The 27,415-nt window shown below is 38.6% G+C and overlaps 4 protein-coding genes across 6 annotated transcripts; 2 read left to right on the top strand and 2 right to left on the bottom strand.

The window, feature by feature from the left end:
- Positions 1-1,194: 1,194 nt before the first annotated feature.
- Positions 1,195-7,929, bottom strand: yif1a (Yip1 interacting factor homolog A (S. cerevisiae)). 2 transcript variants are annotated; one of them, XM_062425936.1, is made up of 9 exons: positions 7,865-7,929; positions 7,399-7,456; positions 6,297-6,541; positions 4,567-4,671; positions 3,273-3,351; positions 3,116-3,173; positions 2,849-3,004; positions 2,518-2,611; positions 1,195-1,959 (listed from the first exon to the last, which is right to left on the bottom strand). In XM_062425936.1, exons 2-9 carry the CDS (start codon positions 7,427-7,429, stop codon positions 1,801-1,803), a joined length of 927 nt encoding a protein of 308 aa, XP_062281920.1. In that variant the 5' UTR covers positions 7,430-7,456; positions 7,865-7,929; the 3' UTR covers positions 1,195-1,800. The 2 variants fall into 2 exon arrangements, with proteins under 2 accessions (XP_062281920.1, XP_062281921.1); XM_062425937.1 differs by having other exon boundaries at positions 7,869-7,908.
- Positions 7,930-11,550: 3,621 nt separating this feature from the next.
- Positions 11,551-14,763, top strand: fosl1a (FOS like 1, AP-1 transcription factor subunit a). Its single transcript, XM_062425634.1, has 4 exons — positions 11,551-11,839; positions 12,308-12,583; positions 13,680-13,787; positions 13,905-14,763. The coding sequence occupies exons 1-4, from the start codon at positions 11,723-11,725 to the stop codon at positions 14,448-14,450; spliced, it is 1,047 nt and encodes a 348-aa protein (XP_062281618.1). The 5' UTR covers positions 11,551-11,722; the 3' UTR covers positions 14,451-14,763.
- Positions 14,764-17,207: 2,444 nt separating this feature from the next.
- Positions 17,208-18,689, bottom strand: ccdc85b (coiled-coil domain containing 85B). The gene has a single exon (XM_062425967.1). It carries the CDS (start codon positions 18,109-18,111, stop codon positions 17,509-17,511), a length of 603 nt encoding a protein of 200 aa, XP_062281951.1. The 5' UTR covers positions 18,112-18,689; the 3' UTR covers positions 17,208-17,508.
- Positions 18,690-22,374: 3,685 nt separating this feature from the next.
- On the top strand, positions 22,375-27,415 carry fibpa (fibroblast growth factor (acidic) intracellular binding protein a). Of its 2 annotated transcripts, XM_062425495.1 has the most exons (11): positions 22,375-22,699; positions 22,835-22,919; positions 23,928-24,126; positions 24,479-24,605; positions 24,877-24,977; positions 25,180-25,313; positions 25,819-25,927; positions 26,050-26,113; positions 26,274-26,360; positions 26,485-26,582; positions 27,121-27,415. In XM_062425495.1, the coding sequence occupies exons 2-11, from the start codon at positions 22,835-22,837 to the stop codon at positions 27,188-27,190; spliced, it is 1,074 nt and encodes a 357-aa protein (XP_062281479.1). In that variant the 5' UTR covers positions 22,375-22,699; the 3' UTR covers positions 27,191-27,415. The 2 variants fall into 2 exon arrangements, with proteins under 2 accessions (XP_062281479.1, XP_062281478.1); XM_062425494.1 differs by lacking the exon at positions 22,375-22,699 and having other exon boundaries at positions 22,829-22,919.

Below are 27,415 nucleotides of genomic sequence, written 5' to 3'. Positions count from 1 at the left end.
ACACCAACGTTTTACACTCAAAAGATACTGCAAAAGAAACCACTGAACAGCTTGATGCAGTTAAATGTTAGCTATCCTTTCCCCCTCTGATGAACATCCACTATACCGTTCAAAGTCCACTATGTAGTGTGCCCTCTCACCCCTCTAACACCTTCAGTTTTAAGGTGGCCAGAGGTGGTGGACAGGTGCAGGTCCGGTATAGAAAGTCAAGGTTGCTCATTTATACAGAGGGTGTTCTGACATAAACCAAAACTAAGACAGCTAATCGATTTTTATCACATGTAAAAATAAATGTATGGCGCTCTAAAAGTTTGGACGTGATACCACATGGCTCTACAAAGCATTTCACTGGGCAAATGGCGGAGCTATATAAAGTTTCATCCAGTCAAGAAAGCCGCCTTTTTCCTCTAACAGGTGATCCACTCGATGATATTAACATCGGCTACATGACGAAGAGAATTAAACTATTACTTACTGAGTCTCACAGGTGAAGCTGGCGGGACTTGGGACTCCTCAGAGGTCCAAAGGAAAGGTCGTTCAAAAGTTTAAGGTGAAATTATGATCTCAAAAGGCAGGACCGGGGTCGGACACCTCTCCCTCCGTGCTCTGTTGCCGTCCGCGGTTTCCATGGAAACGAAAAGGACGCTTTGCAGAGTGCGGGTGCACGGGCGCGCTCCCGTAACAATTACGTCCTCACCTTCTTATATACAGTCTATGGTCCTCACACCGAATAACTAACACTGTCCGTGAAGAGACGGGATTCAAGATCCTATATCTCTTACTACATTTAACAGTTTTATTAGAATAAACACGTAGTGACGGTGAAGTCAGGTAGTACAAAATACTGTAGCTACCTTTGGCTCCAACAAGGCATCATATCTCTTCAGCTGATGGCCTGTAAACACATCATACTGCACAGTAATAAGTAGAATGTCTTAATAATGCTACATACCAACAGGTAATCCTTGCTGTGTATATAGATGACACAATTTCCCTCTAAAACATAACAAAATAAACACTGAACCTCTCTAAATGCCAATATTAAACTTAGGTACAGTGCTTCTAAATAAAATAATTGTGTCTACCTCTGTTGTAGACTACAGGCAAAATACTGATCTTTACAAATGAGTTATTAAGTGACTAAAGTCAATGTTTCAGATCAAACAATAAACGAAATGTAACACACAGACAGAGTTGAATACACAAAGCTAAATATATTTATTTTCTACAAAAGTTCCAAACATTGTCATGCTTTGTGAAATTTAGATAAATAATATCAAGGATTCACACACAAAAAGGGGAAGAATGCAGCAACATTAACATACCAGAAAAACGGTATTTGGATAATGTATGAAATGTGCACTTCTGTGTGTGTGTGTGTGTGTGTGTGTGTATTGCGTTTGTGTGTGAATACTATGAAGTATGTCCAGGGACATTATATAAAAAGGAAACTTGAACTGAATCTGAATTATGATTAAACAAATCTTACAATAAAAGCCCTCGTCTTCAAAGTTAGGTGGCCAAAAATAAGCATTTGTCAGTATCACTGTACAATCATGGTGGAGAACAAAACTCTTCTGATGTGACATCTTCTGTCTCATACTTTTTTGGTTAAATCAACGACACCATTTCATTATGAACATGTCCGTCTAACAGACACAGCAGCCCAACACTGTCAACTTATGTTTGGAATTAACTGACAAAAGAGCATTTAAAGGCAGGTGTACAAACATTGAACCTCAACAACCACATTTTTTGGGTTCAACACACTTGGACTTTATCTTGTTGAATACCTCACAGTCACCTGACCAAGTGAGAGGTTAACCAGTATATAATGATTGGCTGAAAGATGGCTGTGACCACGGTGATATAAAGGCGGAACTGGGGTTTGGCACTTGATCCAGTTGTCATGGAGTCTGATGAGAGTGAAGGGATGATCTTCATCTTCAGAGAACGAACCTGCAGAGATTGAAACATTTGTTACTCTGCAATTCAACTTCAATGGTGCAATAAATAGAAGTATATTAAATATGTCAAGCTCCATCTGTACAATACTACAAAAGACATTACCAGTTAGCATTTAGGTTTTGTTTTTCCTCCTGGTTATTTGTTTAGTGTGTGAACAAGCTTTCTTCTTCTCTGTGCATTTGTTTTTTCATTCTCTTTTTAAAATACCCTGGTAAAAAATGATTCTGCCACATTAAAAAAACATAGCTTATAGCTATGCTTGTGTGGTATTAAATTATAAAAAAGTGTATAATAGTTTTGCCAGATGGGATGTTGAATATTCAGATGCAGAAAACCTCAGAAATACATCCCACTGAGATTATTCAAAGATAATCTGTTTAAAAAAGAAATAAAACTGATTCAGTTTATAGTGGAGTAATAATCACATGTTGTCATTCCTGCTGTACTGAACAGATATTAGTCAGTCAAGTGATTTGGCTTTGTGTTTTTAAAAAAACTTCTGATTTATAACTGTAGTGGATGAAGTCAGTGATGACTCCAAATACTCACAATGAAGAACATTAGTGCACACGAGGACCAGGCGAGTGCCACATAATAACCATCACTGCCAAACAGTAAACCGCACAGCACTGTGAAGATCATCCTAGATGAAAGACATATACAAGTGTATTTATAATATCTAGAACTACCACAGCAGCAGTTAATAATGTGGTTAACATACATTTCACTATTTAAAAAAAAAAAGTATCTGTAAACCTCTGAGCTGAACAGTTTGCTTACATCTTTTACTTGGCAGTTATTTTGTTTAGTTTGAGTACCCTGTGAGTTAGAGCTCTGACCTAAATGTAACCCCCAAGATCATTTGCAACACTATATTTACCCAACATATTTGTATCCACTATAGGCGATGAGATCGAAGGTTGTGAGGTCACTGTGTACCGTCAGCAGGTACAAACTCAACAACATCACCAAAACCTCGATGATGATCCACACGAGGGCAGTACTGGCACACAGTCCCAGCACCTCTGGACTGAACCTTCACACAAAGACAAACAAAGTCCTCATTTAACTTATTACACATTTTATCTACTCACTACACATTTAGTGCAAGTCATATAATAAAATTAGATGAGGAAGAATGTATCACCTTTTTTGAATACCGAGAGCCATTCCAGCGAGTAAAATGTAGGTAATGAAAGCCATCGCTAAAAAAAAATAAAATAAAAAAAATAAAAGTTAATTAATTGTACAGACATCCCTAACTTTTGTGTTTATAGACATCTGAAGTTTAATGTTCTATTTACTTGGTATGTAAAGATCAGGTGCATTCACATCCTGTCTTGGAGTCAGTGGAGTGTCCCGATGGTAACGAACTTCCCAGTCCTACAAAGAGTACAGAAACACAGGACATATAACAACTTTATGTAACTGTACACAACAGTGTTATAGGCCTGAAGGATTCAGAAAAATGTCTTAAATGTGATTATTTTAACTTATAATGTAATTGCAATATAATTTGCGATATAAGAGGGAATGATTATTAATTTATTAATTAATACAGAGTAAGCTCTTACACTTGAAACTAAATATGTTGTGGCAGAACGACATGTGATGTGTCTTCAGTTTAACTTTTTTGTTGCCCCCATTAAACAATAAGTTTGGCCATATTATTTTCTTGCTGTCAACAAATCCCATGAAGAGAAAAAAGCTGACACTCTTTCAGTCAGTCTCTTTACTCTTTTCAACTTTCCTAACCTGTGTGTGGCACTCAGCCTTAAAGCCATTCATTCCTACAAATGTATAGTTGTGAATAGTTTCAGTTTTAAACAGAATGAATCATTTCTGAGTCAAACGTTACTGTTGTTTCAAATCATGTAATTGTTGGACTATTTTCAGTGCTTCGCAGCAGCAGGACAGTATCTGTGAGATAAACTCAAAATAACCCACATAGCACAGTTCATGTTAATGAAGGAATGTGTCACCCAGTGTAACAGCCTGGTTCACTGATGTGTCTTTTATAATTTTTTGGACAAAATTAGAGGCCTATTGGCCCAGAGGAATAAGCTGTATCAACCTCAGGCTAAACAGACAACACATGTTAATATTTTTTTTTTATTGTTTGGAATTTGTGGATGCTAAAAAAACTAGAATATCACCAAACTTTAAGTAAACCCAAGTCATGAGGTACTTAATGCAAGTTATACTAACATTACAAATCTTTATCAATAAGTGACCCTAGTGTTGTAAACACACTTGGACTCTGTGTAGTTCGTACAGTATCAGAGCACAGAATGTTTGGAGTGACGACTTAATTTACAATCTAATTTAGTTATATGTGGGAATTAACTGAGCTCAGTGTGCTTTTATATCCACACTGGCAATCAAAGTATTCATAAATAAAACCCTGGCTCTCCCTCTAACAGTGATTAAGTGGCTCATAATCTTTTTTACATGGTCTAACTGTGATAAGTGGTTGAAAACATGATACCAGAGAAAATGATCATGCCTGTCTTTAACTATTAAATATTTTGTGTCGTGCTGTACGTTGATGTAGGACAAAGTAGGACAAAGTCTGATGGGATGAAAGGCTCTGATTACCTGATGTGTGTAAGGGAACATGAGGATCATAAGTTTCTTCATCACATATTTGCTATCGACAGCAAAGAAGTATTTCAGCTTGTTCACAGACATAAATCTGCCGATCTGTAACACAAAAGAAGTGCAAATATTAACTTAACAGATGGGGGTGAATCTTGCCAAAAATGAATGAATGCTGCTGAGTCATAGTCATCTTAAAAGTGGGCTGAGCCTGCCCTCAGGATTGTGCATTTTGGCTCAACACCCAAAATATACTTTGAACCACCTGCGAATTAAAGTTGCCAATCCAGTAGAACAGCGTTGGTTTTATTTATGTGCCTTTTACAATCGATACTTTCATTGAAAGTGTTCATCTCTTACTCCTGGGTACGGAAATTCAATAACTATCACTTGATATAAGAATTGGACCATATTAGAAAATTGACTATTTCATTGAAAATCTGTCTATGAACGGTGACACATGTACATTAAAGTTTTAACTGTAAGAAATTCTCTTGATCAGGCAGAGGAGCAATGAAGAGTGTCTGAAGGCCAGAAAGTATGAGACTGCTGCTGGAAAGTGACTGCCAGTGAAAGAACACATTTGTGAAAACTTTAAATAATGAACTTACGAAGGAAATAATCAGTTTTTGAAGAACTAATTAAATACAGCTGTGAAAAAAACATGTGGATGGAGAACAACATCATCTGCTTTTTCATGGTTGGAAAGCAAATCACGATATTTGAGATTGTTCTTATTTCTTATTACATACTTCAAAAGTAAGACTATATCTAGATCTGTGTGCTTGATCACGCAGCACCAGCTAAACTCCAAACTAGGGATGCACCGAAAATTCGGCCACCGAAAATCTTCGGCCGAAATACTTTTATCACCGAAACAACACGGCCGAAACAGCTAACTAAAGAGATCAGCTCCTCTGATGCATCTGTAGCAGACGTTATTCCTTTCATTGCAGCACTAAAGTGTAGTACACTCTTAGAGTCTGTGAGCACACGTTTCACTGAGATCTATTTGGATCCTCTGCACTTCATCGCGACTGTATTTGATCCGCGTTATAAAGATCATTACCTGGATGTGGGATTAAAGCAGCGCGCACGAGAAATGATGCGGGCCGCGATGGATGCGGAGAACCCGCTTACAGACGGAGAAGCGCACAGCACAGTAGAAGGTGTGTGTGTATGTGTGACTATAAATGCAGCGCGTGTGAGAGTAAAGCGTGCTTATAGCTCTGTGTTGCTGCTTATTAGACCAATACCGATCGCAACCCTTCACCAAGTGTAACATTAAGTGTTATTTTTAACTTAAATTAATTTTATATTGTGCATTGTTGTAATGTCATTGCTAAATAAATATTTTCATACTTTTGTAATTGATTTATTCTTTGAATTGCAATGCCTTGATTTTAGTGAGGTTAGTACACAGTCATAGCCATAAATGCAATTGTACTAATAATTGGCATAATAATTTCTTTCGGTGTTCGGCCTTGGTTTCCTCATTTTCGGTTTTTGGTTTCGGCCAAGAATTTTCATTTCGGTGCATCCCTACCAGTGTAAAAAGTTCAGAGCTCACCACTTGTGATTGAATCACACAAGACACATTATCATGTCAGCAAATTAGTGCTATTCACCCAACCCAGACCTTGACCTTACTGATTGTTAGTTTAACACCCCATCCTCCCCATTTAATCATACAGTGTACATCATATCAGAGGGAACCTGCTATTCCTCACCTCTTTGTTTACCATATCCTTTCCCTGGTTGGCTATGGATGAGCCGTACATCATTGCTGCATTGGCCATTGGGTCAGTAAAGAGGTTGTTCACCCCAATACCTCCTTGCATGTCATTTGATTGTGCTCCCACATTGTACCCAGGAGTGTAGTATCCCTGACTGTTCATTGCTGGTGGTGCTGAGCTGGTATCATCAAACAGGACAGACTCTGCTCCTGGGGGAGCGGCACGAGCTCGTGGCTTAGCTGGGAAAAGATTGACATGACATGGGGCATAGACTTTATATCAAAGTGTGTGGGGGGGGGGGAGCTACTTTTATGAGGTGTCATGCAGTTTCTGGCTTTTTCCTATCCCTTAAGACCTTCCAATCATATCAGGTCTTTTCTAAAGCAAGACAGAAACAAAGCTGTTTACCTGTAGTGACCAAGCTAAAACTGCTCATTTCATTTGACCATTCTGGAAACCCCCATTAGTAAACTATGACTGTGTCCTCAAACATTTCTTGAGAGTTACACTCAGTTGTCAGTTTAATGTGTAAACTTACCTAAACCTAACACAGTGTAATACAACAGATCTGCAATTTATCCAGCCTCCATGAAGGTTATAAGGTTCAGTTTTTTTGGCAATATTGTACATTTGGCTTGGTAGCATGCATTTTTCTGTGTTTTCTGACATTTGTTTGGTCAAAACAAAATAATCGGCTGATTAATTGTTATAGTTGCAGATTTAAAAGTGACTTAGAGAGGTGTTAATTCAACACTTTGGAGGCTGTTAGTTTGTAGTGCTGTTGTATTGTGCTGCATTATAATGAAAGGTGTTTCACCCTATGTAAATCAGTGAGAGCCGATTTCATAACTTTCAAAAAGCTAGGATTTGTTGCAAAGCTGTTGCTGATTACAAATGAGATGACAGCATTAGTTTTAGTGAGGTGTATTTAATAAACTATAAACCACATAGATGAGAGCAGGAGCTGTGTCTGGTGAGCTCTGTGTGTTTTTGCTTCAGTAAGCAAATAGGAAGTCAGACACTAAGTGGATATTTTGCAAAATTTTGCAAAATGACGATGACTTAAGATAACACGTTGAATCATTTTTCCACTTACTTGCTCGGTAACCATGATGAGGCAAATCCATCGTAACGTTATCCGTCGTTGACGTTAGCTTGTAATTAAAAACAGACTCGTTAGCTAATGTTAGCTACACAGCAGCTTATAAGTGAATACATCTTTAGTTTGTTAGCAATAAAAAGAACCAGGATGTTCTTCTACAGCTAACATTGCTCAGCATCAAATGAAAAGAGCTTTATTTGTAACACTTATATGCTAGTTCTGGCTATCTGCACCCAACCTACGTATAAACTTATTTACCACTTCTGCTTCCAGTTGATGCTAAGTTAGCCAGCTAGCCAGACGAGCTAAGTTAATGGTAACATATGTTCAGCTGATACTCAGTGGAACAGAACAGATCACATAATTACAGCCAGCAGTGCACTTACAAATGTCAGCACAACTTGTCTAATGGATAGTGTTTTGATAATAAAGTAAATCATGAGGATAAAAGAGCACTTACCTACACAGCTAACGTGGCTACGTGTCTATGAGGCTGCTCGGGCTAGTCCCTCCCATTCACGGTGCCTGCGTGGCAGAAAACATCTAAGTACACAACTCCACTAACACATACCGCTAAGACTCATACTGCCATGTGTGGATGTTACTTTGCTTACACTTTCCTCTCCAATTCTTAACAATATGTTGGGGACAGCAGGTAGGTTATATTTCACTTTCAGGGAGCCACAAACTTCATCTTCTAGAGCATCATACATACTGTAACAGCAGCATAGCAACACACCTTTACCCACTGCTGGAAAGTAACTGTACTTCAAATGCAATTTTGAGGTACTTATTCTTTACTTGAGTATTTCCATTAGATACTACTTTATGCTTCTATTTCACCACATTTCAGAGGGAAATATTTATTACTTTCTACTCCACTACATTTATTTGACAGCATTAGTTACTTTTCAGATGGAGATTTGACACAATGGATAATACAACAAGCTGTTAAAATACAACACATTGTTAAAGATTAAACCAGTGGTTTCCAAGCTTTAGGCTGTGACCTCAACTACAAAGCAGTGTGTAGTTGGGGTCACATTTCAGATGTCTGAGTTGTTAACAGCTCCAACAAATAGTGATTTTTCACTCTAAACTTCTCACATGGTTTCATTTCAATAAATGTTCAAATGATCCAATATGTCATCAAAAATCAAAGATGACAGAAAAAGTCCAAAAACTGAAAACAGATTTGTGGATCAGAACTTTGTTTTTTCTTCTTTCAGCTCCAATTAATCATCTCACGACCCCTCAGATTTGTCTGGTGACACTTTGAAGGCGCCCAACCCTTTGATTGGGAACCACCGGACTAAACTAGCTAACTGTATATAAAGTAGTGTAAACTAGCTCCATCTCCAGCATAGCTACAACAGAACATTCTGCTCTAACACTGATGCATCTAATGATGTCATATAATATATCAGTCAGAGGGATGAAATGAGTACTTTTACTTTAATACTTAAAGTACATTTTGCTGCTAATACTTAATGTACTGTGTATTTTTTACATTGCTGTATTTGTACTTGTATTTTAATAAATGATCTGAATACTTCTTCCATGGGTGTAAATGCAGTCATTTACCCCAGATGACTAAAACAAAATGCGCTGACCTATTTCAAAATATGATAATATGAATATGTGCTTTCAACAAAATGTATTCACATAATTTATTGATATTGTGAAGGTGGTAAATAATAGGCATTGTTATGACACATACATTACTCACTGTATGTAAACACTACTTCTCCAATTCAGGACAATCAGTACTTTCTTGTCACTTGCCGGTTCAAAACTGCCCTGAATAATCACAATAAAATAATCTATGTTTGCCCATGATACTTAAGCAGGAAATGTCAGGGAATAAATTGCAACACAAGTTTAAACCAAACAGATTTAAGTGTATGTGACAAGATGCTGTTATGCTCAGTGAAGCACGTGTGTTTGTGGGATGGGTGTGTGTGTGTGTGGGTGGGATGGGTTTATGTGGGTGTGGATGAGTAATGTGAATACATTTCGAGTTTTTTAGGGTGAGTAAAATGAAATGGAATCTTAACTTCCTTCAAACCCCAAGAAGATGTTAATTTTGGAGGGAAATGTGCAGGAAAATAGAAAACAACAAATCTGAATCCTGAATAATATTTCAAAATGAAAATGAATCATTGTTTTAATTTATCAAATTAGTCATGCATGCTCGGCAGACCTTCCTTGGTCAAATACAATACACGAGACACAACTAGTGGACAAATAGAAGCAAGTAGAGATAAAAAGGTGTCCAACATGTTATGACATGTCTCAATAGAGACATAGCAAGTCTGTCATCATTACATTCCTGAAGCTTTAGTCATCTGATGCTCACCTTTGCCCCATATTTTCTTCATATGATACCATCAGCCAAAGAAAATATCCTGTATGTGTAGCCTCGTCATTACAGATTGTTGAAATCTGAAATACAAGACTCAGCTGTGAAATGGGTCAGTGAGCAACAGGTATATGCCTTTTACTGCTCCTGGAAGTTTCACTATTCTCATTATAAATCATGAAGAGATGGACGCCTATAGTACAATAGCTCTACATGGATTGCACTACGTATTTTTTTCTCCTAAAAAGAGGATGTTTAGCTGACTAGCAATTGTCAATTGACTCTTAAAAAAATTGACAGTCCTAACTCTAGGACTAGGAGACCTATTAGCAGTAATATGAGACATTCAGCAGCTAAGAGAAGTCATCTTTTGCCGGGAACTCTTTCCTTAGGGACTGCAAGCTCAGCAGCTGTTGTGACAGACTAAGCTTACCGAATCTACACCATGCATTTTTTGAATCTTTACTAGGTGCTATATTGTGCTTGCAAGTAGAAAACAGCCGTTGAAACGGATGGTGAAATAATTTAGCAGCTTTGTGGCGATCAACTGACTCATCTCCACAGGCATGCATGCACATTGATGTGGTTTGTGAAGAGAGAGTGACTGCCAAAACCTCCGTACAGTTAGGCACATGAAACCAAGCTTTGCCCACACTCCATCATTTATTTCATGATGCCTGTATGCAATCTTGACATGCTTATCATATATAATAATATGTAAATGATAAGGATATAAAAGTAGCATTTTTCTCTATCTTCATGCTGTTTTCCCCTCATTGACTATAACAAGCCATCCACTGATATTCCCTGAATTAAATTATTCAGTTAGCTATACGATAAAAGCATGAGTTGCTTGCAGATAGTGTTCTTAAATGTTTACAGAAGTGGTATACATTCGGGTATTTAGTAATGACATTTATTACTAAATAAAAATGTTGTCATCCTTTCAAGATATTAACAATTTCAGAAATGGATCTGAAAATGAAAACTAGAAATTTAAGTTGTTTTGATGTTGTTTCGTTGTTTCTTTTTTTTAAATGTTCCTGTTCTTCCTTTCAATACATAACATCAACCTGCCCAGACTGCTGATGAAATTTGGATTTAAAAAGACTCAAAAAGTGAAAGTAAAAAATAAAGTTGAGAATAATAAAACTTTATGAATAAAACACATATTAAGTTAGTGATTAAAGATTGGTTTACGTCACTAAATCTATGTACCATTGTTTACAGTATCAATTTAAGCCTAGTAATTTCATTTTGATAAAAGGTTTTACCAATTCGAATACTTTTACCCCAAAACACCCCACACCCCTCTAATAATAATTTAAAAAATGGAGTAAATACAATCATTTCAGTAAAGTACATTTTATATTTGCTACTTATATTTTTACTATAGACATTTTACTTTAGCTTCAATAGAATATTATCTAAGTATGAGTAAAGAAGTATTTTGTAGTACTGTTATTATCATAAAAGACCATGAGGTGAAGCTGTGTCTGTCTGTGAGGAATCCCGGGTATACTCTCAGGAGGAAACTCACCAAATATGGTCAATGACGTCATAACACGTGTGAGCTTCGTGAGAGATTCCAGACAGCACTATTTCCCGTAATCTCAGGGGGGGCGTGGCAAAAATATAGTGCCGCTTTAAGAGTTTACAACCTCACAATCATTTCCAGACGCTGGCTTCTACGTGTATGACTAAGGACGAGAGTTTGTGCTGAAAGTCGTTTTTAGCGTTTTTGATCCGATTTGAAAAAAAAGCGAGGTGGTATTTCCTTCCTTGTTCCCCCATCAGGACGTGCCTGTTTGGACTCTACCGATTTACCGCAATAAGGTGGGCTTGCCCAGAGTTTGAACTGACACACGAGTCTCATCTCGAAAGTAATTTCGCGAGACCTTGAAGGCTATATAGCCCTATTTGGAGCCAATTTTCGGTTTTATTTAAGAAGAAAGGATGTTTCGAAATTTTGGGAGCCACGGACGAGACAACCCGGCGTACACAGGAGGAGCGCCTGGGTCAAACACGGTATCCCTGGGAAGCACCAGCACCTCCACTACACAACAGGAGCAGGTAGGTGTACCTTCATTTAAATAAGCTAAGGGCTATCCCAGGACAGCGTCAAATTAACACAAAATAATGTAAACTAAGCTAAACGAGTTAAAGAAAGTCAGAGTAAGGCTATAATAACGTAGTAAACATACAATACTGCTGTCACATAATTTCTGTGTATAGATAATGAAATGTTTTCATTGTAACTCATTTTCTTTATCTGTTTTCTAAGATATATTGATATTTTAATGAGGTAAATCTTAGTAATAATAACATGAATTAAAACGTTTTCTACAAGTTGTTGTACTATGTGTGTAATAGAAGATCATAAACCACTTCAGATACATAATACTTACCACATTAGTCATGTTTTACTGTAATTATTTTGAACTTTGATCTCAGGAACTATCTGTTTTGTTATTCATCAGGTGTTTGATTCAGGCCCTCCACTAACTGTATTCCTGTTTTCTTTTATATGTGTTTTTACAGAAATTTACAATGGCTGGCAGTCAATTTGTACCAAGCCTCAATGCCATCACAACCAACCAAGACCTCCAGTGGCTGGTCCAGCCTTCCCTCATGCATCCACCAGGTCCCTCACAATCTCCAATACCGCCTTACCCTTCCCTGTCAGGAGCACGGCCTCTGGGTCCACCACCTTCCCAATCCCACTTTCTCAGACCAGGGGTCATAAGAGCAGCAGCAAACACTACGCTTTCAACAAAGCGCAGGAGCGATGATCATGTAAGAAATCCTTACATATCAGTGAGTTTTAAATCTTGTAACTCTTCTAATTCTTCTTCTGACACATCTTTTGAAGAAATACTGATGTTTGTAGGTTTGTTTGGAAAGTGAGAGTTGGCAACATAAAAGAAAATGACAGGAGTCCTCTTATGATTGATATGTTTCCTAGTGGGATAAATAGTTAGGTGCGGAAAGTGGCTCAATCATGTCTATGCAACAAGTGTGTAATATCCTGTAATGCTCTGTGACACAATTTCCTTTAGATTCGCTCATCAACTTTAACCTATTTAGAAATAGGAAGATTACTTAAATGTTCCATAATACATTATTTAAATAATCTTTCCATTCTTAGATAATTAAAAAGGGAAATTTCAGTCTCTAGAAGCAAGTGCACACTGTTTATGTTCTTTGATGCTGTTTACTTTTAGTCAATGTTGACTCAGTTAAATGATCACCTGTGACACACTGTTTGCAAAGATCTGCTTTTTGTTAGCAGAGCAATGTTACATGTCAAACAAGATAGCGATTATGTTATGATGACCCCACTCACTACAACTGTATCCTTATCAAAACCATCATCATTTTCATCACAACCACAATATACTTTTTTTTCTCTTTTGCTTCCTCGGGCATGCATTGGCACATATCCCCCGTCACAGTTTTGTTCTTGGAGTTGTAATTTCATGGTACAGGAAGTAGACTGTCATGTGACTCACAGGGGCAAGTCATGTTATATGACTCACACCTGACTCACCCAGAGGGTCTGAGGGTGACTCATTAACCTGAAAGGGCGGGAAACATTGGATCAACAGTAATTATTCAGTAGGGCGCTGGGTGTAGTCAGAGTTAGGGTGTCACAAAGGGACAAAAGCTCCAACATTTCCAAATTATTCAGCCGCCATGACTGTGATGACTAAGAGCACACACATGGTGGTAGTATTTCTCCTCTGTCATGTTGCCAATGGTGGACTCCTAACACGTTTCTCTGTACATTTTATGTATTGACGTGTGTTGTTTGCCCAAAGCAAGAAGGTTACATAATCCAACATTTAATTTTGACTCTTTCATTTAATTTTGTTCAATAACCTTATTCTCTTCTTCTCCTCTTTCTCATCAGTTGTCTCGCGAAGAGGCGGAGAGACGAAGAATAAGAAGAGAGCGGAATAAACTGGCGGCAGCAAAATGTCGCAATCGCCGTCGGGAGCTGACCGAGACACTTCAAAGTGTGAGTTTACATTGTAAAAAATGTCATATCTCTGATGTTTGAGATACAATATCTCAATCAGGGCATGAGAGGATTCTTACATTATGTTTGTTTTTCCTCTGCTTCCTTCTGATGCAGGAGACTGACCAGCTGGAGGACGAAAAGTCCGTTTTACAGAAGGAAATTGCTAATTTACAGAAAGAGAAAGAAAAGCTTGAGCTGGTACTGGAGGCTCACCGTCCCATCTGTAAAAGAGAGGACTCTGACTCCGATTCTGACCCAAACCCAGCACTGTCCACTTTAGTGGGCATCAAAATGGAGCCGCGGGACTCCAGCAGGCCTGGACCATCAAGAACACTGCCAGCAAAGATGGAGAAGCCGAAACCAAAAATCACTATCCCTACCAAGCCTGTGACATCGTCTGCTTCTGCTGTTGTCTTTGAGGCAGAGTCGCTCCACACTCCAGTTCTCATATCCACTCCCTCACTCACTCCCTTCACCGCTGGTATGATTTTCACCTACCCCTCTACCAGTGCCTCCACCACATCCCACGCTACATCACATCAGGGAAATGTCCACCATTCTCAAGCCCCACAGCCGTGTGGGGTAGCTCATCGCCGCAGCAGCAGCAGTGGCGACCAATCAGACCACTCCCTGCACTCCCCGACCATCCTCACACTGTGATTGACGGCCCTGTCATCCTGAAAACACTAATGTTCAGTGCTGACACAGTCTAAGTCATAGTGTGTGAGTGTGTAACATAAACACTCTCTGGGAGACGTGACAGAAATTAAAATGATTGTGATTAACATTTAAACACAAGCTATGAACATCTGCTTAATTTAATCTTTTTAGAAAGTTTGTTCTGCACTTTGATAAAATACAGATTAGCGACATTATCAGGATATGATTATTACACTCTTTAGATTTTTAATATTTTAAATATAGTCTTTATATTTCAGATTTTAATAGCTATAAGTTGGCATTATGAATTTGTTTGAAAGAATTGCATGCAGAATATATTATATGAATAATTATAAAAGCTATCTGGGAATAAATATATATAATAATATATTGATAATAATGAGTATATATGATATTGCATTTAGTGACATGTTACACTTTATAAATGTCCTCACCAAGGACAATAGAGTATTACAAATAAAAAGGTCCTTATTTTTATATGTTTATTTCAAAAATGTATAACATTGTCTATGCAAATTATTGACCACTAAGGCTGGACCGTAGGAGTTAATACAGATTGTATTGTGACATATTTATTTTTTAAGAGTGTGTTATATTTTTGATAATGTTTTTATTTTCTCTGACAAATGAACTGTTTTGGTGGGCAGTGCCTTACTTTTGTCTTGAGTCAAAACTGTAACTGTTTCAGAGACAATAAAGAACAGGTTGATAACAGTGTGGAAACTTTGATGGGTGATGTTATTGGTAAAAAAACAAATAATATGAGGAAATGCATCTTTATAACAACAGATAAATTGGCTCAGTTTAAAAATAATCATGTTAGTGAACACTGAGACACCAGACTAACCCAAACTGGAATAAATACACACAATACTGTAGGACTGAGACAAAGTGTCAGTTAATTGATTAATTGATCGACAGAAGATGAATCTATCGCAATCAATCAATCCTTTAACCATTTTTGGTGTTTAATCAAACAAAAAAATTAGCTGGTTGAAGCTTCTCCAACATGAGAATCGGCTGCTTTTCTGTGTTTAATATCGTGAACAAATCTTTTGGTTTTGGTTTGTTATTTCACTATTTGTTGACATCTTATAGACTGGACAAACAATCTATTCATGGAGAAAATAAGCTGCGGAATAATCAATCATAAAAATAATTGTTAGTGGCAGCTCAAAAATATTGAGCCTGTGAAAAAGGTTTGGTGGCTGCAACATGATGACCGCTCTCTGACCCTCCACTGTGAACACTGTGTTCTCTGTTACTCCATTTCCCAAAAATGAAGTGAATCTCTTGCTAATACATACGTGGCTCAGAGGGCACTGGATTGCTCTGCTCAAATGGGGTTAGAGAGAGAGAGAGAGAGAGAGAGAGAGAGAGAGAGAGAGAGAGAGAGAGATAGAAAGAGTCTAATTGAGAGCTTTGGAGCAAAAAAAAAAGAAAGAAAAATCTGTGTGTATGCTGCTGTCAAAGGATGTCTGTGCATCACTAAGTGGGTAAAAGCATTACCCTCACCAGCTCTCCAGACTGTGCGAATAGGGATCCAAAAATAAAACTGATGAACATCCATAAAGTCAGCCTGTATGACACGAATGACACATCAATCAAGTGCAGTTGGTTTGGACACGAAGGTCACAACAACAAGTGCAGAAATCAATCCTTCATTCTGTGTTGTGTAAATGTAAACGCTTCTGCAAAGTCGGACACACAAAGAAAAGGTCAGAACACGGCAAAGTGTCATACCCACTGTATTTAAAGCTCTTCAATGCACTACGAGCATAGCCCACCAATAAACAGCTAAAGACAAAATAAATCTTTTCTAATCCATGTGCATTATCTATGATTTAAACTGAAATCGGTTAGTAATGCTAGTTAATACAGATAAATCAAGATAAAGAAGGGTCAAAGTTAAAAGTGTCCCTAATGTTACAGGGTAAATACAAAGCATGAGTTACAGAAGAGAGAGAGCTGACCTTTGCCAACTGAAACAAACTCTGTGATATGCTAATTGAACATCAACAACAACAATGTCATAAAAAACATAACACAAGTGAATTTAAAACAGGCTCAGCTTTCTGGTCTATAATGAATAGAAACCATTCAAACCTGTAGATCTTCCAGTTTGTTACAAAGAGTTTCCAGTTGGAGTTTTAAAAAAGTGTGTGACAGAACATAGTTCAGCCAGTTCTGCTCTGAGTGAGGTCCAAGGACATCTATCCTGTCTAATCCTAAACCTTAATGAGTGTGCTGGCTCTGCCCAGGCTCTAGCACATGTACATTATGCACATTAAGCAGCCCCACCCACAGTAAACCTGAAGGGCCTTAACATCAGACCGGTTAACCAGCCTGTACAAATTGTGACAATCATCATGCACATATGGCACTCCAATCCTGTCCTGAGGAAGAGAGTGCATAAAATATTACACATTATTGGGCATCTAGCAAAAAAGCAAATATCAAATAGTTTCATATTTTCTTTTATCACAACTATTTCAGTGCTATTGGAATTCAGTGGACTAAATATGGCTCAAAACCAGATTGAAATGAATCTTTAGATCTCTGATTTAAAGATCCATGGTAACGCTGTCCAGTGCAATAGAAAAAAAGGCTTCTTTCTACCAGTGTCGGCTAGTCCAGTGCATGAGATAAATTTATGTGACCCACTTTTTTGGTCCCATTTTTTTTCCAACAACAGACAACTGAAAAAAGGAGATTCCCCTCCCACCCTCCCCTCCCCAAAAAACAGAAGACTCATTAGAAAAACACTGTAAAATTCTGGTACATGATCATGTGGCAAACATCTATTAAATGTCTCTGTAAGTCCTGAAAATGTCTGTAGTGGTAGAATCTTTGTCAAGTCAAAACCTAGTGGCACACAAATCTTGCAGCATTCAAAAGGCTCTAATGCTTTTTGCACCAATTTGATTTTTACAGTCTGACAAAGCTCCTCTGTGTCATTCTGTCAATCACTTCACCCTTAGTCTACAGCTTCCATATTCAGGTCGCAGAAGCCCTGACTGTTGACATGAACCTGCCATCAGTCATCAGGTGAGCACACTAGGTGAAGCTGGTCTGGACTTCCCACGCTGCCTGTGCTCGAGCTCCCGTCTCCGAGGTCCCGGGCCACCATGCAGGGCAGGTTGAGCTCGGTTGACCCTCCCGGGCTGGAGTCACTCCTGCTGACGCACTCCTCCTCAAGGACCAGGCACAGCTCCTTCAGGTCCAAATTCTCCTTCACCAGCCCGTCCTGCATGCGCTCTAGGTCGGCGAGCTTTTTCAAGTACCCGCCCAGGTCCTCCCGCATCACTTTGGCCGCGTGATGCCCGAACAGCTGCCATTCCCTGGCCAGCTTCTTCACTTTGAGCCGGTCGTCGTCCAAGAAGCAGCACAAGTCTCGCAGCTCCACGTTCTCCTCCTGCAGGCGCTGATTGATGACTTTCAGTTCCCTGATTTCAAGGAGGTGTCCCTGCAGCTGTTTATTTACCTCTTTAATCAGCCGCCCGCGCTGGATGAGAGCTGACATTTTCTCTGACTCCTCTTTACGCAGCCGGCTCACCAGCTCCTCTTTGGAGCACGCCAGCAGATCCTCGTCAGACATCTTTGACAGCTCCCTGTTTAACATCTCACCCTCGCTACCCATTTTTTTCTATTAAAAACGTACACCTAGAGAGGTACCTGAGAATCTATTGAAAGCGCTGAGATGTGTCAGTGCTCAACACGGATTCATCACATCCTCTTCATCCAGTGTGCTCCAGATGTCATGCACGGAATCATTACACCACTGGAGGCCAAATCAAGGCTGACACATGTGATATCTTTATTTAGAGTACTTTCTCCTCCTGGGCGCAGTGCTGAACCCAGTGTCTGTTCTCCGTGGATAATGCCTTAATGAGGTCGTGTATGAAAATGCACCACATCAAACCTCCATTAATGTCAATCTGTCATCCTCCCAACAGCAGGCTGTGTTCTCCAAAGGCCTCCAGGAATACAACTGTCCTTATTTTACCTCCTCTCGCTGTATTTTGAAGGCAACAGCCGCCTCGTGGGCTTTTCTCTGTTTGTGATGTACGTATGCACGATGGAGGCTTAATCCAGCAGCCTCGTATGCACACCCTGCAGATGTTGTGGCTTTTACGTCGCTGGCATCGTCTCATCAGGCTCGCCTCGGCTGAATGAACTCAGTTCCCCGGTGGCTGGAGGATGAGTCCGTACGGTGCAGCAGCTTTTTCCTTCCTTTTCTTTAAAAAAAGGCTACAAAACGATTCATTGTTTAGATACAAAAAAAACACACAATCCAATCTCGCCCTTTATCCGTTCAAAATGAGTGCATCATTTCTGCTCATCCTCAGGAGCTGGACTGTTACCACAACAATGTCCGCCTCCTCCGCCACTTTCACGGCTGTGACTCCGTTCAGCAGGGAGCTGTGCGTCAAGCTGAGCGCACAACCGGCAGTGAAGCTCCACCGCCTTCCAAATAAAAGCACCGACATGTACAATTTTAGTGAAAGAAGAGGCAGTATTGCAAAATATACATCATTTTATCTACGTTATAGATGTCCGTGTTATTCTTAATATTCACTTTCCTTCATAATGCGATATTCTTTGGCGTCTCGACGCAGTCATGACTTTTATTCTGCGTGATCTGACAGGATGCTGTACTTTTTAATGATGGCTGCCCTGTTGCTTTGACACGTCGGTTAGATTGTGATCACACATATTTGTGGTTTCCTCAGTGGTTTCCAGTGGCTCTTCAACATAGCCGATTATACGGTATGGTCGTTTCACAAATATGACGAAGAATAAAAACATCAACATGAGCAGCGCTGTGATATCCAGATGAGATCTGTTACAATAAGAAAAACACCCAGATGTATGAGGATGAGCTGCTTTACATACGCTCTCTCAGTGAGGAACTTGTGCGCCCCCATTTGGATTCAAAACCATATATTTTTCTTCTAAATGTATCAGTCAATCAGACCAAAACAACAGAGATAAACACATTCTCTAAAGGAAATGAGTAGGAAAGGCCTGTGGGAAGACACTTCCTCTGGGGGGTTTCTGTTCTGTAAAAATTCATCATCCTCAAAAACAAATGACATGAGCTTATAACCTTAATGGAGACATTAAAGCTCTCAACCAAAACCTTTGAAAGATGAGATATACAGTTACAGGCCCTACATGCCTGTTGAAATCCCTTTAGGGAGAAATGCACTGTATAGTAAAATCTGACTCCTGGTCTGCAGTCTACTCATTTCTTTTCAGCACTGGTGGAAAGTGTGACTGCAGGCTTTTTTCCATGGGTTTAATGCTGAGGCATTCAGCCACATCCTTCCGCCCTGTGTCCCACCTCCATTGTTTCACTGAGGCCATAACAATGTAGGGTGTTAACCGTGCAAGAGGGAGCAGGGGACGGAATCAGGGTGTCATGTGAGGTTAGAAATGAGAGTGTCGATGTGCAGTGAGAAGAAAAGACATGTTGACTGAGTCGTTTTCCCCCCCATGTTGTGAATTTGAAGGACACATGCAGAAACACAGAAAGGGAGGGAGAGGAGAGGGATTTACAGGGATTTATTTAGATTAATCGCCAGAGGAAAAGAGGACAGATTGTGTACACGCAGCAAGCAAAGCCCATACAGGCCCCGGCGCTCATAGCCTGCAGAGGCCTATCTCTGATCTGACACATTTAAAAATAACTAAGAGCACAAATGAAAGGGCAGAGATCAATAATGGGCTATATGGCCTGTAAGTTTAAAAAAAAAAAAAAATCATATACATTTTCATTTTTCCTATGGCCATTAAAGGATTTTTTTGCTTACAATGAAGGGAATGTTTGAGTTGAGTTGAGAAGGACTTGAGTCTATACTGTAAAGTGGTAGGCCCCAATTTTCAGTCTACTGGGATTATTATCCATTAATGCATTGTGAAGTCACTGTAACACAAGGGGCAGGTTTGGCAAAAAAGGAACAAATAATACAAAAAATAGATTGAATTACGAAAACAATGACAATTAAATAAATAGGAAGATATTCAACCATTCTTTTTGCTTGTACCACTCTAGCAAATAAAATTATGATAAAATGCCATCATGTTTTCCCTGATAATGATTAATCTCCCAGAGATTCATTCAGTGAGCTCCAGCAGATCCTCAGCAAAAAGCGGAATCATTTATTTTCACTATAATTCCATCCATGCATACCTCACTGACAGAATATGAATATTTTGGTCATATGTTTCATACATGTTCTGTAATAAAACATGTAAAAGCCAAAATCTTACCAAATTGGGGTTTGTGGTCCATGTTTCTGTTTAGGGGTCCTTAACGTGAAAACTTTCAGAACGACTGGTCTAACTTATGCTATTAATATATCAACGCATATTAAAATCACCTGTAGTTTAATTGAGAGTCTTAATAAATACACTGTCCTTTATTTTGTCTTATCATAGAGTGATGTCTACTTGTTCATTATCTCTTCACAGTTTTGTATCCCACATTATATTCACCTACTGATGTTGTCCAGTGATGCCCATGATACAAACAGGGCCTAAAAGCACCAAAGATCAAATCTATGCATGAGAGTGAAATAGTAAATAAGAATAGACCTAATGTAGGAGCAATATTTACCTTTAAATTGTGTTAAAAGTCCGGCCAGAACTGATGTGGTGACATCAGCTTTGGAACACTGGAACAAGCAGCATAGCAACAGAATCTTTGCTACATTGTTACATTGTTAGAATGTTCCAACATGTTACAATGTAACAATCAAATGACAACAAAGTAACACAATATTAAAGAACATTAAACGTTAACTAGATAGTAGTTATCAAACTGTAGTGAAACAAGATATACTAAAACAGCAAAACTTTAAACAAACATAAATTTGCATTAACGTCGCTATGCATTCAATATATGGCTATGTAAATCCCAGGAACATTGTACACATGTTTATAATCTCTGGAACTTGTGGATATTGCACATTTATTTTCAATAAATCATAAATAAAGATACGTCTTATCTTATCTTATTTGATCTTATCTTACCTCATCTCATCTCATCTCATCTCATCTCATCTCATCTCATCTCATCTAATCTTATCTTATTTCAAGTTTACATTGTGGGTGTATGTGATGTGCTAATGTGTGTAGTTTTGTATTTTATGTATTTAAAAAAAATAGTTTTTGTATTTTGTGATGTGATTTTGTGTGCTTTTTGCTTTGTACTGTCTGTTATTGTGCTGTTATATGTTTTAATTGCCTACTGAAGGTACTGCACATGACAATTTGCTATATGCTAACTTAATACATTTAATTTCATTGACTAAAGACAGTTATGGAATCACTCGGTATTATCATATGGGCATCCCTGAGACTACATCTTATCAAATTTGAGTCTGTGGACTGATGTGTATCAAGTTGGGAGTCCTTGACACCAAAAAGGTTGAGAACCAACAGTACAAACAGTACAAACAGTAACCTGCACCTAAACAAACAACAACACAAAAACACTGATTAATGATAGGATGTGTAATTTTTATTTATTTATTTTTGCAACTGTCAGGATCATAACAAAAGTACAACACAGCCAAGGGTAAACCACAGACTGCATATACATTTATATAAACTTTATATACAGTCAATGGGGCAAACAGGCATTATGTAAACCAAATATATGAAGCAGAATTAATTACATTATATTTTTGACACAATTCATGTGTCCTCACAGCTTTAATGAGGAGATACTGTGACTGAAATTGAGAAAAATGGCATTCCTTAATTCTAAGGAAATTGTTTTTGTATTGTATTGTTATTAATGATAACAAAATAAAAAGGGGAAAAAAAGAAAACTGTAAAAAGCAACAGGGGAGCTGAGCTTTTCCTGTGACGTCACAAACCGGAAGTTCGTGTATCGTGACTGCTGTTGTTGACAGCAGTAAATCTGCTATCTGATGTTGTATGTTCGTGCTTTAAAGACTTATGTTAACTAACTGATTACACTGACGTGTTATTTTGGTCTTAAATCATCGTTTTGCGGTCTTAGTCATTCATTTGTTCCGGTAACTTTGCGACGTAGCTAGCATTGGATGTTAGCATGTAGCCTTATGGAGGAAATCAGCTAATTAGGACGCCATGGAAACTTAACCTTATCTTATAGTTTGCAGCGGTAAACTTTGAAGGTCAGCTTTTACTATAGTCTGGTGCTTAAAACTGGTCGGTAAAACACTCAAAACAAGGTATGGTGTCACGCTGCGGGCTGTTTTAAGCACTTTAAATGGTGCTTAGCTAATCATACAGTTGATTGTGAGCTAAGTTAAGTGCTTCATGTCTGACATCTCCTGATCTTGTGTTTCTGTTTTGCCTCCATGCAGATGGCAGTAGAGTTGGATGTATTCGTGGGTAACACCACTATCATGGATGAGGAGGTCTATCAGTTCTGGTTGGATGGATACACAGGTACTGTAGGTCACACTAAACATTTAATATATTCTCTGTCTCTGAGCATTACAGTGTACTGAGGAGGACTGGACAAAGTTACAAGTAGAGTCCTGGTGTGTTGGAGTTATTTGTCCAAAGATGTGAACAGCCTGGTTTGACCGATATTTGGCTTTAGTTCCTCGCTGCATCTTATGACCGCATAAATGGTCACAAGATAATTCAGAGATGCCTCAAGATTGTTAACATGATTTTGCTGTTACATGAGAAAGGTTAACTTACTTTATCTTGACTTGTCTCTGCTTTTTGCCTTTAGTTTTAGCTCTTCATGCTTTTAAAGCTGTTAAAGTTAAACACTCTGAGAAGGCGACATCTAGAACTGCAACGATTAGTTGATTAATTTCTTAGCAGATTGACAGAAAATTAATTGGCAACTATCCTCAAGCAATATTGCCAAAAATAAGACAGTTTGTGCTTCCCAAGTGTAAAGATTTGTTGTTTTTCTTTTCATATATGACAGTTAATTGAATTTCCTAACATAACTGTTAGTGAGACAAAACGAGAAATTTGAAGACATCACTGCGGCCTCTGAGAAATTATAAATACCATTTTTTAACATTTCTTGGTCTAAACAGTTCATTGAGAAAACAGCAGATTAATCGATCGTGTAATACATTTTTAGTTGCAGCCCTAGTAACATCATTCTCTGGTCCGACTAGTAACAAAATGAACATAGCAAGTAGACTGAATAAAAACATGGGTTTTAAAGGGTCACAAGCCAGAAAGTTGGGAATCATTGATCTAAAGCATCTGAAGTGTAAAGAAACTAGAGAACACATAATGAAGCTTTTAATGAGCTGAAGCAGTACTGCGACAATTACCTCCATGTGTCATTCAGATTGTTAGTAAGTAATGCAAAGTGCTTTGGTATGTTTATACCATATGTTAACGCACACTTTGCAACTTTTCGGCCATGACTGGATCACCAACCCGGTGACATATGCTTGTCTGATTTATCCACATGAACAGTGAATGATGCAGTGAAGGTAAGAATGGAAGGAGGCGTGCTGGAGGAGTGTGACGCGAGTTCAGATGTTCTGCTGAGCGACACCATGGACCAGTACAGGACTTTCCAGATGTGTGAGCGTCTGCTGCACAGTCCGTCCAAACTAGGCAATCAACTGCTGTTCCAGATCCCACCTCATCGACAAGCCATGCTCATAGAGAGGTGCAGCTGTGAAGCTCTCATTTATTCTCATTTGATTATCTGATGTGATTCCAGCTTCTCCTCTGATCTGATCAGCTGTGTTTTCCTGTGTTGCAAAAGTTGCATTGTTGAGTAGCTTTGTATTCTCAATGTCAACGTTTAATTACAGTTTTATGTATTTTCTTCTCTTTTGAAACATTTTGCCTCTGCTTTGAACTTAATTATTCTCCTCTCAAGACAGTTGTAACCATAACATGTGTTTGTCTATCATGTGTTTGTTTATTTATTTATTCAACTCCAATTCTTTGTTTGGTTCCCTGATGTAGTAGATGAGAATATTCTTCACTTTTTGTGTCTGTGTTTCCTTATGTAGATACTATGCCTTTGATGATGCATTTGTCCGTGAGGTCCTGGGAAAGAAACTCTCAAAAGGAACTAAGAAAGACTTGGACGATATCAGTGCCAAGACAAATGTGACACTGAAAAGTTGCAGACGACAGGTAATGTCGAGCAGTGGGGACAGTTTATTGCACTTAAATATTAATATTTTATATTAATATTGTAATCAGGGTGTCCTTTTAAAAAGACTTGCTCTCAATGGTCTACACAGTATTAATAAAGTTTTAAATGAAATGAATGAATGAATTAGTTGTGAAAGAGCCTTTGCAGCTGAGTGTCTGCAAAGCAACTACTTCTGCAGCTTCTTCAGGTTTTACACAGGTCACCTTACTGCTTTTAGTAAATCTCCTGCATCATGCGTTTTAATTGCAGTTTGACAACTTCAAGCGTGTTTTCAAAGTTGTGGAAGAGCTGAAGGGACCCCTGGTGGAGAACATACGTCAGCATTTTCTACTTTCTGACAAGCTTGCAAGGTAATCATTGAGAAGAGTAAGCCTTGCTGCCTCAGGTTTATTTTCCAAAGTACTGATAATGTTGTTTTTTTATGATGAATCAGTACATGGTGTTGTAATGTTAGATAGTTTAAACAAAATAATACTGTAAAGATCAGAATTCAGGATATCCACACCCATGAAAACAACAGAGCTCTGATTATAATACCTCTGCTTGTTTCAGGGATTACGCTGCCATTGTTTTCTTTGCCAACAATCGCTTTGAGACGGGGAAAAGAAAGTTGCAATATCTCACTTTCCAGGATTTTGCTTTCTGTGCTGGGCTGCTTATCAACAACTGGACAGTTGGGGCAGTCGGTGAGTGATTTATGTTGTTGTTCTGAGATGTAAGGGGCCTGTATAGCATTCTTAATGAATTATGTAATATATTTATTAATCAACTGGATCTGTTTTCTTTTGTCTGAGTTGGAGGGTCACAGAGCGATAAAATTAGTGATTAAATCCAAGAAAAACAATGGTGAGACCCAACGGGGCAAAAGGCTGAAAGGAAACCTCTTGTATGAGAACCCAGTTTTACACTGTCGATGTTGGTTATGTGTGATGAACATTACCTTTTATAGTGCTTCTGTCAGTGAGGTCTGTTGACCAGCAGAGGTCCTTCAGGTTTTGCAGGTCTTCATTAGAATTAAAACATATTTCAAATTTGTAAATAACTAACAAGAAAAGTGAAAAGGGTTCATTTAGTTCAGTAGAATCCGAGTGATGATATAACAATTGACTGCAATGAAAGAAAAAGGGAAGGTAGTAATAATAATAATGTTTTTTGTGATGTGATGGTATCTGACTTGAGTTTTCATCATAGACAACATGGTGGAAGACATGGACGTGGATCTTGATAAAGAGTTCTTACAAGATCTGAAAGAGCTGAAGATTTTAATCACTGACAAAGATCTGCTGGATCAACACAAAAGGTCACAGAAACACAAGAGCCTACACCATTTGTTGCAGATTAATGAAAAATGTTTCTGACGTTTGAATGTAACTTTATCCACACTCTTACTCCTGATTTGTGTGTTCTGTTCTCTCTGTTTAGTCTGGTCTGTACAGCCCTCAGGGGAAAAACTAAAACTTTTAATGAGATGGAGGCTAATTTCAAGGTGAGAAACTTGAAACTCAAGTTTAACTTGAAATCATATCTTAAATGTATTTAGTAACTGCTAGTGAAAGGTTATGGAAATATGTGATGGAATTTGATACTTTTCATTGAGCGTCATCATTTTGTCTGTTAACAGTGCTTTTCCCCCCCTTTTTTTGTAGAATCTTTCCAGAGGCCTTGTCAACATTGCAGCAAAGTTAACAAACACAAAAGACGTCAGAGATTTCTTCATCGATCTCGTCGAGAAGGTGTGTTCTTTTTCAAAGCACAGTTTCATTTTTTTAGCACAGACAGACGAATCTCCAGACACAGCTCCGGTCTGGCTTTGAGGCGGTGTGATGTAACGCCTCCTTCCCTCTTTTTCTCCCTCAGTTTATTGAGCCATGTCGTTCAGACAGATGGACAGCTGCGGACATGAAACTCTACCTCACTCACTACACCAACTCTGCGCACATACTGGACACATTCAAGTGAGTTAATGTGCGTTTATTCTGGAAAGCTTATCAGGTAAAAAGTTGCACCAGCCCCGCCAGGGTTACGTATTCCCACGGGGACAACCCAATGCCTGAAATACAGTCTTGATATTGTCGAGTGGTTTGAGAAAACAAACCGAAAACCAAATAAGGTTATACAGTTTGGCAGTCATAAAATGCTGCTCAAGCACAAAGTTATATGTTAAAATCCTCCCTGATATTGTTGTCCCTTCTACCAGTGGGTGTCACCCTATCTCGCCCCTGATTTTTTAAACTGTAGTTACCTTGTTTCTCATGCAAACACTCTGGAATGTAGTTAAGGGTTTACACAGCCCTGCACCACTACACACCTAACAAAGAGATATTCATAAAAGGAAATATAGACCACTTCTCCATTACAGCGAGTGGACAAAGATTGCCTCATTTACTCTCTTCACACAGATTTCACAATTATAATTTGTCATGAGAGTTACAGTATCCCTTTGCTTCATTTACTTACAGTTTATTCTCTCTGTTCCTCTTTTCTGCCCCTCAGACATCAGGTTGTGTGGGACAGATACATGGGCGTCATCAAAAGCTGTATCTTCAAAATGTACCACGACTGAAGGGATTTCTTCTCGGCTCACTACTTGTCTCCTCTGCTTCCCCCTTGATTGGTTTTGTACACCCCCCCCCCACAGAAGCTGTTATGTTAGCCCCTCAGTTTGTGCTTTCACTGTTCATTTCAACGGCGGTGATGAATTCTGCTTCTCAAGCCCCACGATCTCTGCTCCCCTGTTTGTGAGTTCTCTCTCAGTATCTGTAAATCTGGTTTGTAAATAAAATGAACG

This window comes from Scomber scombrus, chromosome 9 (assembly GCF_963691925.1).
Source record: "Scomber scombrus chromosome 9, fScoSco1.1, whole genome shotgun sequence".
Lineage (NCBI taxonomy): Eukaryota > Metazoa > Chordata > Actinopteri > Scombriformes > Scombridae > Scomber > Scomber scombrus.
The sequence above is the reverse complement of the archived record's forward strand: the minus strand, read 5'-3'. Positions and strand labels throughout refer to the sequence as shown.

What these genes read in the sequence shown, in the direction of transcription:
- yif1a (XM_062425936.1), bottom strand. Translation starts at nt 7,429, where the DNA reads ATGGATTTGCCTCATCATGGTTACCGAGCAA. An exon ending in AGGATATGGTAAACAAAGAG is followed by an intron (nt 4,672 to 6,296) that starts GTGAGGAATAGC and finishes TTTGTGTTACAG; the next exon opens with ATCGGCAGATTTATGTCTGT. An exon ending in ACCTGATCTTTACATACCAA is followed by an intron (nt 3,174 to 3,272) that starts GTAAATAGAACA and finishes ATTTTTTTTTAG; the next exon opens with CGATGGCTTTCATTACCTAC.
- fosl1a (XM_062425634.1), top strand. Translation starts at nt 11,723, where the DNA reads ATGTTTCGAAATTTTGGGAGCCACGGACGAGACAACCCGGCGTACACA. An exon ending in CCACTACACAACAGGAGCAG is followed by an intron (nt 11,840 to 12,307) that starts GTAGGTGTACCT and finishes GTGTTTTTACAG; the next exon opens with AAATTTACAATGGCTGGCAG. An exon ending in TGACCGAGACACTTCAAAGT is followed by an intron (nt 13,788 to 13,904) that starts GTGAGTTTACAT and finishes CTTCTGATGCAG; the next exon opens with GAGACTGACCAGCTGGAGGA.
- ccdc85b (XM_062425967.1), bottom strand. Translation starts at nt 18,111, where the DNA reads ATGGGTAGCGAGGGTGAGATGTTAAACAGGGAGCTGTCAAAGATGTCT.
- fibpa (XM_062425494.1), top strand. Translation starts at nt 22,829, where the DNA reads ATGCAGATGGCAGTAGAGTTGGATGTATTCGTGGGTAACACCACTATC. An exon ending in CTGGACAGTTGGGGCAGTCG is followed by an intron (nt 25,314 to 25,818) that starts GTGAGTGATTTA and finishes TTTTCATCATAG; the next exon opens with ACAACATGGTGGAAGACATG. An exon ending in AGATGGAGGCTAATTTCAAG is followed by an intron (nt 26,114 to 26,273) that starts GTGAGAAACTTG and finishes CTTTTTTTGTAG; the next exon opens with AATCTTTCCAGAGGCCTTGT.